This window comes from Phycodurus eques, chromosome 22, assembly GCF_024500275.1.
Source record: "Phycodurus eques isolate BA_2022a chromosome 22, UOR_Pequ_1.1, whole genome shotgun sequence".
Lineage (NCBI taxonomy): Eukaryota > Metazoa > Chordata > Actinopteri > Syngnathiformes > Syngnathidae > Phycodurus > Phycodurus eques.
In genome coordinates this window covers 4,441,189-4,456,778 of record NC_084546.1, presented here as the reverse complement: position 1 = coordinate 4,456,778, position 15,590 = coordinate 4,441,189, and the positions used below count along the sequence as shown (strand labels likewise).

The following is a 15,590-nucleotide window of genomic DNA, read 5'->3' as shown; positions in this document are numbered from 1 at the left end:
AACAGAAAAAAGAAGCGAGGGTAATGAGATGCAGGACCCGCAGCCGGCCGCCAAGCACAAATCCATACGCACACCTGAGCCATGATCCACTTGGTGTGCAAGGATTTCAATTAAACCCTTTTACTAATTCCTCCCAAGCATCATTCAGGTCTCAAAATGTAAATATAGTGGAAGGCTATAAAAGGTTTACAGACGCACCCTGTTCAAATGCCAGGTTTTGGTGAACAAAACAACAACCGAAATCATGCAGTTGCACAAATGTGCACACCCTCATATGACTGGGAACGTGTGTTTAGAATCCACCAGTCACAGTCAAACTCATGTTAAATGTGAGTCAGCAGAGCTGAATAGTATTTGGTGTTAATGAAGAGCACTGAAAATGGCGGCAGGTGTGTGGTGACTCCCATTAAACCTGAGTTTGAATGTGATTGGTTCATTCTGAAGCGCAAAATGCCACATCCCAGTCATAAGAGGAACTGTTTTAAAAGGTCATATTAAGAGTGAAAATCTCCATTTTTATCAATCACAAATACACTTTTTATATCCACTGTATATCAAGCAAATGGAGTCGAATACACAGGGCCGCACTCCTAAAGAACAAACACACGCAACAGATCTGAGCGAGTCTCGCGAAACATTTGTCCGTTTGGCCATATGTGCGGCATCAAAGCGAAGGCAGTCAATGAAGCGAGGAAAAAACATTTACTGCTTCTCTCGCTCTCTCTTTTTGAAGCGCTTAATGCCATTATCGGGAAAACTGATCAACTTCTACTGCAGCTGTGCGTTAAAAAAGTCCTTTAAATTCCCACTGGAGGTCCATTTGAAAGGAGGGCCGAGGGGATCGTTTTATGTATAAAAAAAACGTGGGATGTCTGGAATTATTGTTATGAATGTGCCGCAGGCTAATATTTACCCTGCAAATGTGTTTAATTGTGCTTATTAGAAGCTCATGATGTGCATGAGAAGCTCCCACAAAGTCTCAATGTGAGGGGAAAATGTTTGCATCATATTTAATCTAAGAACATCTTTTTTCCAAGGTTGTGTCGCATACTGGATGCTGATAGATGAGTGAGAGACTATTAGCGACAATAGGAAAAGGTGAGCGAGTGGAATTAAAATTGTTGTATGCATTGAATACGAGTGTGTAAGAAGGAAAAGCTCCCTCAAAGAGCTGTTGTACATCAGAGAGGCTTAAAGAAAAGACGGCGAGGAGGCTCTCACACACACCCACAGACACACACACACACACACATATGCACAACACTGACGGGGAAGGGAATAAACTGCCTGGAGGATTTGCAGGGAAAACAAATCAAAGAGACATGAAGGGGGAGAGAGACGGCGAGCCGGGGAAGCGGCGCAGCAGGGAAGCGGGGTCGAGAGACAATCCCGGCGCATTGGAGAGAGCGAGCGAGACAAGAGAGGAGGGCAGGTGGGACTGCTGCATGACAGAATGAGGATCTGATCTTGACACATCCCCCCCCCATTTTCATCTCATTTTTCCCCTCCCCTCTCCCTTTGTTCACTGTGCTGTCTCCTTCTCACCCAGGCACACACACACACACACATTTGCAGACACACACTGTGACTAATAGGAAAGGTGTAAAATGCATTACCCAGGGTCTGCAGGAGTTTGCGTTTTTTGATGGGACCACACGTGTGCAAACACACATCCACATGCTTGAGGAACAAGTTTGGTCGGAAAAAATAAAGAAAAACTATTTTCTAAAACTTGACAAAACTTGTCACAATTGTCACTAAGTTCTAACTGCAGCACAGGTTTAATTACTACCTCTGCCAAGGAGCTTATGTTTCCATCATTGTTAGGATTAAGCAAAAAAAAAAAAGAAAAGAAAATGAAAATAATGAACTGACGTCCAATGAGATTAGCAGGTCTGCCTCACAGTTCTGAGGTGCTTGTGTGGGTTTTCCTAAATTTACACGAGCTGCTCGGGCCCTGCGACTCAACGAGCAGACTGGCTGACGGTTAGCCACTGGCCTGAGCCAAATCTACGGTCTTATTCGCTGACACCCGTGTCACTTGCCAGGCCAGACCCCACTTTTTTAAAGCCACACACACTCAAAGTCACACATTTAATAGTGTGGAATGTGAGGATGGCAACCCTAAGTGGAGAACAACATGCACGGTTTGTTGTTTAATCACGCAAAATCGATGTCGAGCCAATTACTCAATTGATTGATGGACATTTTTGACTATGTTCTTTAAGTCCTCTGAATAATGCATACAGAATTCAGGTACGGTAAATGCAAAAGGTCCAGATGAAGATCCGAATTAGGAGGTCTGAGCCTTACTTCGCGAGCCTGTTGATTTTCCCCATCTCTTTTTACACAAATCATCAAAGAGCAGCAAATAAGCAAGAAAGGCAAGTGAAGAGCGCGCGAGAAGGGGGAAGGCGCCCCGCTTTGAGCTTGTAAAACCGAGTGTCAAACGGCGCAGCCCCTTTTAGTCGCACTAAGCTCTCGACAAGCCCGCGCGCGCAACACACAACAAACACACACGCACAGTCTCGCTTTGGCACTCTTGTTATAATCTCATTGCCGTCTGAGGGGATCAAAGCGCTTGTCTTGCTGCCATAATATGTACATGCATGCATGTGTGCGTGTGTGTGTGTCTTCTAAGCAGTCACGCTTTCTTGTCTGTTTACGCACACCACTTTGGCCGCCAGTCTTATTTACACGGGCGACACGCATTGCCACATTGTTAGGATAACTTCTGTATTGTGCGCATGCGTGTGTGTGTGTGTTACACGTGGAGTCGAGTAGTCTGCAAAGCTGGCATAAATCCACACACACACACACACACACACACACACACACACAAAAAGCATTATATGTAAGTAAGAATACCAACGAGGGAAGCTTTTAGCTCTATTACAGTCGGAGAAACATGAGACGCAGAGTCCATATTTGTAGATGAGGAATAGCAAAAACACATGCACGCACGATTGAATTCTTTTAGCACATGGCGACAATAGCGATGATACCCGGAAATACAGTCGGGTGATAACGATATACGCAGGCAGATGTACAGGAGTCACACAGAAGCTACAGTATAGCGATTGACACAAAGATGCATAGGAAGGCGGGAGTGAGACATGAGAGGCACGCGGGGGCGGACTGAAGGAAAGCCTCCGGGGTGTGATGGAGAGGAGGACGGGACGAGCGAAGGGACGGCGGCGGACAGGACGCAGCGAGAGGAAGCCGAGAAGAAGCATTGGAGGAGTGATAAATTACATTTACAGCATTAGCCTTGAGGCATCAACATTCACTACAAGAGTGGGAAAACAGGGAAAACTTGCGCATGACGGCAGCTTGGATTTTATTTGCACTTGTATCGACGGTTCTGCTCTTAAATTTACATACCCTGGCAGGATTGTGAAATATTGTGATGTGCGAAGCAGTACTGAAATATCGATACCTCAGATACCTTGTCTCAAATTGATTCTCAAATCAAAGTATCGATACTTTTGGAATGTCAGTCATTCAAAACGACAATGTACAGTATATGATGAACAGTGATTAATCTGATGTTTTGTATTCTTTATGAAACTATGATTTAAACGAGACAAAAGTATCGTATCGAATTGTTATTGCCAATTACATTGGAATCGTTCATTACAGCACTATTGGATTGGAATCGAACATCACAATACCTTGCCGAAGTCGCCTTTTTAACGTGGTGTTACCAAATCAACACAAAAATAGCTCTGTATTTGCAAAACAACAAAAAAAATAAAATACAATCCGAAAATGATCAAATTTGACTTGGGCAACAATGCTATTAGGCTTACGAAATTCTGCCAGGAAACCTTTAAGCACAACTGTATCCCCCAGGCACGCATTTGACAAAATCATTCCCATGGGGGCATCTTTTTTTAAACCAACATTGTTGGAGTTTAATTGGGGGAAAGTGTGATTTTAAAAATAGCACATAGCCAATGTCTGAAAACAACTTAATTATCACCTTTTATTTGCCTGCGAAAGCATACAAGAACATTTTGCCAAACCACTAACAAGAACCCTGGAAGCCACGCTGCCAAAAAATCATCAAGTGCACCGTTGTTTCATTTCTTGAACACTCTCCAGGGTGATAAAGTGTCTTTTTTACCATTTCAATATCCATAACAACGTTGCAAATAAACAGACATTGACATCTCGCTGTTTTTATGCCTCAGAACATTTGCCTCAGCACACAATTTGATATTAGCGCTCGTAAAAATGTTACACGCGCCTTTCTGTAATGACGAAAACAATGACCCATAAATTAAAATTCCGCACACAGGATGTGAAACCTCATTGCATGCGTGAAACATCATGAAGTGTTTATATGTTGAATATGTAGAGTGCACCGTTAAAGAGTGATGGATGAACAGAAGGAACAGGGGAGACGGCGTTGGGGGTAATATAATTTCGAGCGCACGCTTTTGTTGGCTGGACTAAGTTGTCTTTGGACAGCTGTCTTTCTCCTCTTTGCTTTCGCTCGTCTTCCGGCTGCCAAGAAACACTTTAATGCTCATTTTCTTTCATTTTACTATCCCCACACTGTCCTTCCCACTTCCCCCCGCAAGGAAAGCTACAACTCAGATGCCTTCGCTCACTGATGACTTCTTGTACAAGTACAGTTTGGAAGAAACGTGAGACAGAATGTCACAGATGTACTGCCAGAGTTTGCGTGTGTGTCTGTGTACTCATGTGTGCTAATATATTCCAAGCCTGTCGTAGAACCCGCTGAAAGCTCTGGTATCATATATCATGTCTTACAGAAACATTAAACTTAAACCAGTGTTAAACCGGGCAACAAATCAGGAAATCAACCCTCAAAGTGTTACGGCCACCTGTGCACGCCCGCACTTTTTCATGCGCATTACACGCGGACGGCATAGCCACCATGTTGTACGCATCGGAGGAGGCCAGCGTTGTCGTGCACATCATGTAAGTTAACGCAAGACAGCTTAAGGCCCACAAATGTCCATTAAAGAGGTGACGTGATCAACGATAAGAAGAAGTAAAACTGCTTCGGTGTCTCTGTGTTATAACTCTTTCAGCAACGGGCATATATTCTTTATCCTCGGTGAAAAAAATTAACGATTATTACTGCAGCTGACTGAGGAGCTTTGATCGTCACCATGTACCAAAAATAATAAGAAATAATTATATATCCATGTAGCGTGGACCCCATACTCGCAGTTCAGCATCCACGCATTCACCTATTTGTGGATTTCCCCCCCCACCTTTTTAAAATGTTTTTTGTCATTTTTTTCCTTTTGTTTTTTTCTTTTTGGGGGGGCAAACAATGGCAAAAATGCTTATTGCAGGTTTAGCCCCGCTTATGCTAGTAGTTTTGGGTTAAAATAAAAATGGTTTATAGGTGTGAGCATTTTGAGTTTCAAGATTGGTCATGGAGCAATTTAAACTCACCGCTGTACTGTAAAAGCTTTTTACTGCATAGTACCAATATGCACATGACCTTATTTAGTTTTTATTATTTACATCACATTATTACAATTTCCCTAGTTAAACAAACATGTTAATTTTTTTCTGTTTGTAATATTTAATATGCTTTATTAGCAGTCGGTGGAAAAGTGGTGTGTCATAGCCTCTAAATGCGCATTAGAGACGCCATTAAAACAGCAGTTTGTTTTTAATGTCTGCATATTTGATGGCGGGAAAACATAAAGAGGCGGCTCGGATGCACATTTATGTGACTTCATGCCTGACATAAACAATTGAGCTGAATCTGTTTTGTTTTTTTATCTTCTCCTTTAAAAGTCCCTCTTAATGTCCATAAATTAGTGTGCCGACGTGTGCACATACATGGTGGGTGCCATGCATGCGCACTTAAAGCCAAGCGACTGTTATTGGGACTCCAACTAGCGGCCAATATTTTTCCCATGATGCCACAGTAAAAGTCAGTCCCACAGCGTGTTTAAACAGGCAGCGCATGGGGTCACTGTCTTTGGCTTCTGCTTCAAGTATTGTTCCAGGCCATGTAAATCCTCAGTGGTGTAAGTACATCAGACTGCTGGACTCCTCTTCGCTTTTGCAAGAGCGTCCATTAATGTTGCATTAAAACGCAGTCCGGGTGGACGTCTGCGTATGCGATCAATCATACGAAGAGGTCCAAAGTGCTACGTGGTTACTGCGTTGATAGTCAACTTAACTCTTGTGGGTTAAAGGGGCAGAGAGGAGATAAGGGAGGGAAGTAAATGATGGGGAGCTGATGAGGTGCTGGGTGAAGATCCCCCCTCCCCCCCCCCCCAAAAAAAAAAAAAAAACGGGGCTGCTCGGAGCATGTTCACCAACCAGATTAAATTCTTACTTCATCTCCAGGACCTCCTCCAGGTGCTTCCGCCGCTCGGCACGCAGGGCAGTCAGGTGACCTTCCTTCTCGGTCAACGACACCTGAGTGGATGACAGCTTGGCTTTCATCACCTCCAGCTCCTGTTTCACCTTTTCCATGGCAACCAGCAGGTCCTCCACCTGACACACACACACACACACAAACACCCACAGACATACAGTATATGCGTTACAGACTTGCCGCCGCAATAATTCACTTTGCTTCGTCGCTGAGTTTTTCCACAGAAATAGTCTGTAAATTATTTTTGGATGTCAGTAAGTTTATGACATACCCCCTCGCTGTGCGCGTGGGTGTGCATAGAACAACTGCATAGTATGATGAGACACATTCAGTAATGTTTTTACATTCAAAGCTTCACTGAAGGACACTGAAAGTGCCCAAGTTAATATTATGATTCACATGGGAAAAACACTGGAAAAACCATAATAAAAGACACAATGTCATGCCCGTTTGTTTTCTTCACAAACTGGAAAGAGCAGTGATGTCTGTGATGCCACTTGGTTACCTTTGACCACCTAAAGCCAGTCGTGGTGAGCTCAATATGAGAGAGCTGTGTGCATAAGGAGAGGAAACAAGGAAAGATGGACAGACACAGTAAGTGGAGGAAAAGGAAGGAAAAAAAAAACCCATGAAGGCCAAGATGTTAAAACAATAAAAATAAGGGAAGGAGAAGCGGTAAGGAGGAGAGAGAAGACAGAAATGCTTAAGTGAATACATCCAATACAGAAAAAGGAGAAAGTATGCAAGATAAAGTAGAATGACCTCCACCAAGGCTTAATAATGATCATTATAATGAATTTTGACATTAAGATAATCCAGAATTTCGTTCGCAATATTAAAAAGTGGCCATGAAAATTGTGTTTTGCCATCTCGCATACGTAACGTCCTTGGCGGAGGTATACAAGAACACGAGCGATATGGACGAACGAGAGAAACAACAGATGTGAATTGCGCTAATGAGCAGTCAGGAACACAAGCTCCATTTTCAATTCCATACATAAGGGAGCAAGGAAGGGTGGGGGAACGTTTGAGGGATGGCGGGATGAATCCTGGGTGGAAAAAGGAGCAATTGCAGCTGTAGAAAAATGACAAAACCTGACAGATGGGGTGTGTCATGCGGTTGCCACAAAGCCACACATACACACCTTTCTCCACTGACCATTCATGACTAACGTCTAGCTTAAAATGTCTCCTATATTTTGATGCGGTCAACCGCTTGAGCTGGGACAGCTCCCTAACACACACACACACACACATCACTTGTCAATAAATGGCTGTCCAGTCAGGCTGGATGTGTGTGTGTGCGTGTGTGTGTTTGCAAATGTTCCTGCTTTGGCTACATTAGCAAGTGCGAACACGCTCGATGGCACGCTGTCACAAGAAAAAAGTGAGGTCTCTTTGACCAGCTCATTATTGTCTCTGCCTCTGTCGCGATTTTTATGAATCACTCCACCAAGGCCTAATTGCAGTGATGCACTCGTGAAAAAAAAAAAGAAAAAGAGAGGAACATAAAAATACTTATTTTCTCGCACTTATGCGAAGAAGCCAAAGCAGAATCCATCTGGCCGCCACTGAATGCAATGCTGTTTAAAGAGCAGTTAGCACTTTTTCTGTCGTGTTTACGTGTGTGTGTGAGTGTGAGTGTGTGCGTGTGTGAGCGCATGTGTGTGTGTTTGTGTGTTGGAAGGAATGTATGCAGTGGAGATGGAACACTGTTCTGTACATTGCAGGTCTGGACAGAATGGCTGAAATGATGTTGATGTTGGGCGATGTCGTCTGTGTTTGACAGCCGCTGGCCGCAAGATGACATTTCTACTCTGTGCTTCTTCGCCGAGGCGTTCAAAGTCCAGGATGCTCACCGGCACCGCGTCCTGCCTCAATGGCGTCTGCTCCACTAATTAAAGAGGCCAGTTCTAGCTTTTTTTTTTTTTTTAAAGCATCATGGCAATACATCAACGCTAAATTAAATGAAAACAAACTCAGGACTTCAGGTGCATGTTTTTTTCCATGCACCTTTTTGTGTACCTTTACTTCCATTTAAACTGGATTCACAGTTTAGGAAAAGGAAAGATACTAATACTAGTGTTGTCCTGATCCGATCACATGATCACGTGATTTTAAGCCAATGAAAAAGATTGCTTCTTCTTTTCAACAGAGCTGGTAAAACTTGAGTTTCAAATGGCCGCAAGCTTTCGCGCTCGTCCGCAGTTTGTTAAGGAAGGCACGGAGTGGGATGTGGAAACACTTTGCTCACACGGCCAACAGTCACGGCAAGCCATGTGAATAGACAGTATTTGTCGGTTCAGCTCTTGCGCATCAGGTCTAAATGTCCACTTGATGAGGCTTATGTGTGTCAAAAAGCAACAAGCACGGCAGTATCATTACCAATTTTGATTGTGAGTTTGGACACAGACCCGCCGCTGAATGTAATTGTGCAAATAATTCATATTTAGCGTGACGAAGCGTGTCAGCGAAATGCAGCAAAAGCAAAACGACTCTCTGTGTTTGCTTTAATGTCTGTCTACGGGACGGCCAACATTTAGACGCATTAATAACAATGGAGTGCGGACATTTTTGCCAACAGCTACACTGCGCTGTGTTTTCTCAGGGCAGTATTCATCCTGACGGCCCACGCTGTTTTTTTGTTTTTTGTCCAACACTTGTCAAAACCCATCCAGCCTTCGGAGGTACATTTTACATCTCCAAGACCTTGTTAAGTCACGATGAGCAAACTCCTGCTACTCTGCGGTAATATCTCGTAAACGCTTCCTCCTGAGCAGCATTAGAAGCTTTCCTGCCTCTTCGCCGGAGATAAACACGGACAACGCACAGGCGCTCGGCTTCACACAAAGCTGTTTGTGTGCCGCCGGGATGGACAAAACGCAAGTTGTTCTTTAAATAGGGATGTATTTACCAAATGAGGAATGACTGGGCAAACACGCGGCCGCACCTGAATGAGCTCAGTTGGCACACGGGGCATGTGTGCTGCCATTAGCCACATTTGGCACAGCAGTGTTTAATATGTCAGCTTTTACGTCAGCCAAAAAACACTTTTGTGTGCTTCTGATGCTTGAGAAAAACACAAAAAGCTAATCCTCAGGGGCGAAGGGGTTGAAGGGAAGGTGAAGGTTTGGGTCACACGATCACTCATCAGGGATTCTTTTTACATGTTTGCAAATGTGTGTGTGTGTGTGTGTGTGTGTGTGTGCGCGTGTGTGATAGAGAGATAGAGAGTACCTGTTTCTCAGCGTGTGTGCGGGCCTGCTCCTCCTGGGCGAGCACCAGCTCCCTCTCGGTTGTGATCTGAACGCTTTCCCTCAGGGCTTCCTCCAGCTCCTCAATGCGCTCCTCCTTATAGCGCATGGAGTCCTAAAACACACACACACACGCACACATACACACACTTTTACAATGATCACCATAAGCAAAATGAAAAATGGCGCCTGTTGCGCCATGCAAGTAGAGTGATCGATGTATTTTCATCCATGGAAAGGTTGGACTTTACTTTGGCTGGTACGCTGAATTTGTAAGTAAAATTTTTTTTTCAACTCTACGCCAGTGAAGTAATAAAATAAAAATATGTTAAACGAGTGACCAAACCACCACGTAAACCCTCAGGGCACTTTTTGAAATTGTAAAAGCCTAGTGTGGTGACTTTAAAATCAACTTGCTAGAACTTAAAGTACCTCGCAAAACATGATAGCTTCTCACATAAACTGACAGGCAAAATCAGTTTCCGCTTAATTTGATTCAACCGATGTTCCCGCCACCCTGAGGACTCTCTGGAATTCACAAATACACCTCAAGGGTTTTTAAAAATAAAAATTGATGATACAACGTTAATGTTGGACATCATCTGAGTCCTGGTCCAGATGCAACATGACTCGGAGTCCAAGTATGCAGACTGAGATTGGCCTAATTTAATTAGACGTCTCTCATTGTGCTGAATCAAATTTACGGTCCGAATTATGCTCGGGTTTCACTCGCCGCCTGACTCCTGGTCAAAGTATGCCGCGGGACGGCTCCGAAATGAAACTCACACATCAGTTACGGTTATTTGCAGAGTCCCTAAAGAAGGGCTCGGTCGTACGGAGAGCGAGAATCCGCGCGGTTGTTGAGTCACAAAAGTACAAACTGTCATCTGCCTTTAATCAGAGAGGCCGCTAACAATTCCTGGAAAAGTAGAGGGGGAGGAAGGAAAAAAGGTGACTGGGAAAGTTCAAGAAATTGAAGGACACCGCAGTTCAAAATCTTGACTTCAATGCAGAGATGCTGTGGCTCTGCAGGAAGCAAGCCCCATTTGAAAGCCACAACATTCACTGCATAGTTATGCGCGGGTGTGCGCGCGGGTCCTTTGCTCCTCTTGTCACCTCGTTCCGTGTCAATCATCCTCTCCGGATACCCGCTCGCGCACACTCCCCGAGCTGCATCCAGTGTGTGCGTGTACAAGAGTGTGTTGCCTGTTTGACATTGCCCAAGGCGGCTTGCTGTCACATTTTGACACGTTGCCACTGTTGTGATAGCGCCAATATATTCAAGGTATACATATGGCCAGCAGAGAGCGAAGAGGGGAGAAACTTTTTCTCCCGCCCTGAAACTCTCTCTCTTTCCTCCCCCTTCGTACCTTTATCTGCTGGGAGCTCTCGTTCATATTGTCCTCCCTTTTCTTGGCCTCATCCAACAGCTGGGCGTTCTTGCTCTTCTCTATTTGCTCCTTGTGCTTCAGGTTGGCCACCTTCTTGGATTGATCCTTCATCTGCCTGCGTGCACAAAACAGCTGTCAGCTGTCGAATATTTTTCGATTACACCATCGCTTATTCGAGCCTTTGAATAAAAAAAAGATTTTGTAATACAGGGTTGCCAAGGTGGGGCCTAGCTTGGTGAGTGATGTGGGTGTCAGTAAATTAGACTGGCTAACCAGCTAGCCAGGCTTTGTGTTGCGTGATTCGGCATGACTTTTTAAAACTCATTCACTGCCAGCCTTCCCAGTTAACTTCTAAAGCCGTCAATGGCAATGAATGTGTTTTAACTAGCAAGGGTAACATCGACACGTTAGCGAGGAGTGAGCCTGAAGCTGTGTTTTACAAGTTGTGGCTACACACACAATTTCATGGATAGCCACAAGTTGTGGCTATCCGTGAAATTATCCGAATGTGATTGGAGTCATGAGTCAGGGGGCGGGGCGACCGCGATCTGCAACCGAGGATGGAAGGAAATGTGAGTGAGCGAGCTTGTGTTTGGAGGCAAAAGCGCACTCAGCTAGTTGACAACTGAGAAAAATATCAATGATTTTGATTGATTAATTGATGTCGAAAACCCCTACTGTACACACTTTAGTAGATTAAATTGTTGGTATGCTTAAATGAAATAAAAATGACATACTGGAAATTAACAGAATGCCTTGAGAGTCTTGAGATTTAATTGTAACCATCACAAATTCAATTGGTGGATTATTCTTGCCAAAATTCAACCACCTTTTAAAAACTGCATTTTTTATTTCACCCCCCTGAAGTCACCTTGTATGTATGTAGACACCTGCTCAATTTATTCCAAAAAGCAGCACAACAGCTGGTACTCTCACAAAGTAGATGTTCTGCCGCATAATAATGCCTCCTTTGTCCGCAAAGGTATGGAAAGTCAACATTTGTACCTGTTTTTGCAACTAGAACGATACTGAAAGAATTTTACTAACTCTATACACTGTGGCTAGTGCCACAACCCTTCTAGGTGCAATATAATGCAATGTGTCGGTAAGTGCAGTGAGATTCAATGACCAGACGACACAGTGTTCTGAATCGTGATCTTCGTAAAAAAGACCGGGGGTGGATGGAGAGTGATTCGTCATGGAGGCTGCGGGACTGGTGGATGGAGAAAGGGTTTAATCCCCCTCGTCTAAGCTGCCTGGAAGCCGTTGCGCCTCTGTCACAATCCGATCGGGATATCACACCAGCTTGTCTTGATCGGGACCTTTAATACCTTTTCCCCTCACTCACACACACACACTTGCAGAGAGCTCGGCGCTAATGCCAGGAAGGTTTAACAGCTTACACCGAATCACGGCTCGGGATGAAGCATAAGAAACACAAAAGGTCTGGAAGCGACCGCACAGAGGTGGGCGTCGGTCAACTCATCTTTTTGTGCTGAGCAGCGCCGTTTGTATTGTTTTCAAAACGACGTGTACAGCACCTAAGCTTGCACCGTGCAAATGTTAACACGTCCTCATAATGTCTTTGCGCCTCGTAGAAAAATTCATTTCTCACTTCCAGTATTGCGCTTGTCAGTAACCTCTGGTGATGGGAATCCAACATCATTCTGCAATAATATTTCGAGGCCTCTACTGGCTATTTCATCTTGCAGCATTTCTTTTTCTTTTGACTCACAGATAATTGATATCATCTTTCTTATTCATCTCACCTGCCACTGCAGGACATAAACGTGCCGCCTTCCAAAAGAGACATAAAAGACACATGCTAAATCTGATCTGCAGCACCTTCCCGCGCACACACATGCATATATGTTTTCAGTGTTTTTCAGATTTTGGGAAATATCTTTTCAAGCCCTGTTTGTGTGTAACAGGTCATAAACAGGCAGAAATGTTCCTATTGGAGGATGTCCAGGAAGATCCCGCCTCCCTAACCCCCTTCATGCAACATTTACTGCATGTACAGTATGCTCAGGGTGTGAGTGCGCATGTGGAGTTGATTTTTCAGTTGGGCAATGTTCCGTGTTGACCTAACACTCTGGTTTCATCTTGATTTTTATCCCGCTAATCACTTGTTTTGCTTGCATCTAGTTTGTTTGCAGCTTGTAAATCATTTGAGCCTCGCCCATTAGACGGCCCCTCCGCTCTGCTTTCATTGGCTTTTTCCTCCCCTCGCTCTTTGGTTCTATCACCATCCACTTAGCGAACCATGGATGACAGGCAACCGCAGCTGCCGTCAAACAATCGCCACATTTTTCACCAAAATGTCCCCCTGCCAGGCTCTTAAAACTTGATAATTTGACTCCCACGGGGCTATAAAATATGCCCAAACTCTGGAGCTAAACCTACATATTTGTGTAATGTTGCCCTCTCATTAGAAGCTTTTAGAATGTAAGGAATGTATGACCATTTACTCTTAAATTCCTCCTTAAGTGAGATCGAATTTATATAGATTCCAAACACAAGGTGCTTTGTATGGCATCAAGCCTCAGACCACACACACAAATATTTCAAGGGAGTGCAGCTACATGTGTTCATTTATGCGCATCTACACTCACGCAAACACGGTGGCCCCCGCGGCGAACATACTATGTGAGGTGTTCACGTAAATACGTGTAAAAGCTTGTTGACAGCACTTTGAACTTGAGTACACGTCGCAAAACCTCAAAATTCCCAGATATATTACTAGCCACGCTAACGCACACGTACAAACATCTCCCAAAACTTCCTAAAACTAAGCTACATAAGAACTTTTCTACCTCCTTCATTAGTATGCGGCTGACATTCAGGGGCCCGCGTGAAGGTAATATTAATATTGCATTTGGAGAACTGCATAAATATTTGATCACAAATACGCTGAGGACTCATGTATGTTTACTGCACACAGTTCACACAAAATTAACATCAAGGATTTCCTTTTAACCACTTGGAATTTAGCTTTTTCTTTTTGGAAAAAAAAAACAAAAAAAAAACACTAAAAGTGTTGGTTTGATTTATTACATGGAGAGGAACATAATAGCTTACATTTGCCCACTTGTTTATAGACATGGGTGCAAGGCGTATTATGTAAATAACTTTAAATAGGTAAAATACAGAATGTAACCAAGAATGTACTCATCACTCAGATACCATGTTTATGCAGTTTGAACATTTTATCCAGTGATTTGTTCACGTACACCTAGAGGCAGCCTGCACATCAATAGTGGTACAGTAGTCCTACCACACTTTTAAAATCACTGCCATTGCCAGAATTCGGTAAAAGCAGGAGAAGTGGAGCTACGAAGGTTTTTTTTTTTTTTTTTTTTTTTTTTTTTTTTTTTTAGGGACAGGCCATAAACTCTAGGAGTACCTCAAATTCTCATATTGTGCGAGTTCCAGCTCCTGAGTGTGAAATTAGTGGTGCATTTTTGTAAGGCTTAAACAGATGAGATAAAGTCGCTTTGAACACGCTGTTGGAGGGTTTTGTTACTGTTGGGCAAGGCCAGAGGAGATTCATGCTAAGTTACCATAACAGCCCTCTGCTTTCATGCGCAGGTCAGCTATTTAATTTCCAGCATTAACACATTTGCTTACTTCTTACAGGCATAAAGGTCATATTGAATTTCCCAACTTCCACTTGTTTCTCTGAAATCTACTCTATGTATTCCCCATTGTGCTATAAAAAGGTTTGAACTCCTGAGCGCCTGTGGTCCCTGGCCATCTTCGCTCTTGTTTTGGCGATTCAACTCTAACTCGAATGGGAAACTAGAAAAAGAAAAAGTTGCTTTGCTGGGTAAGCGACAGAAGAGTTGTTCCTTTTTTGTTTTTCATTTTTTTGTGCATGCCGCATCTCCTGTTTTGATGTGAGGAGCTCCTCATCCTCTGACATCAATGTTTCCGCGGCTCCCAAACAGAATTGTTTTCTTTCTTTGTTCCTGCGGTTGCTTTGAGGTCCTGTGCGACTTTTACTTAGCGCAGAGGTGCAGCGCGGAGGATTTGTGGGCTATCGGCTGACTGTAGCACACGCTCACTCTCTCTTATACTCTGGTATTAATTGCATGGATGCTGAGAGAACAGCATTCACAATACATTTGAAGAAAAAAACAAAAACAACAACCTACAAATTAATATTATTATGCTCTTTTTTATGTACCTCAGTAGTTTCTAACTTCCATTACAGTGGTTTACAAAAATACTATGAAAAATGAACTTTTTAAGATTAAATCCTTTGTCTTATTTTTGATGATTCATGTTGGAGAGCCAAGTATTTTTTGTAGTCCTAGGTGTAAAAAGTTTGAGAACCACTCAACAATTTGACTCATGTATTATTTTTGACAAATTAAGGACAAATGCAAATATCCTGTATCCACACTTAAAACAACAATCCACAGGTTCTTAATTGGCCCATCAAAGTTGGGTGAAAATTGATGAAGCAGTGTCCTTCCATGGAGGCAATTATGCATCCACGTTAATGGTCATCAACTATTAAAGTTTTAGCATGAGCAGGATGGCATAACGGTATGGGAG

The 15,590-nt window shown here is 43.4% G+C and overlaps 1 protein-coding gene across 1 annotated transcript in view; it reads right to left on the bottom strand.

Annotated features, from left to right (window-relative positions):
• The window catches only part of LOC133396948 (ELKS/Rab6-interacting/CAST family member 1-like), a 58,204-nt gene that overhangs the window by 15,602 nt on the left and 27,012 nt on the right, over positions 1-15,590 (bottom strand). Inside the window, 3 exon segments of the mRNA XM_061667256.1 lie at positions 6,341-6,501; positions 9,620-9,751; positions 11,007-11,142. Of these exon segments, the coding sequence (XP_061523240.1) occupies positions 6,341-6,501; positions 9,620-9,751; positions 11,007-11,142 (429 nt within the window).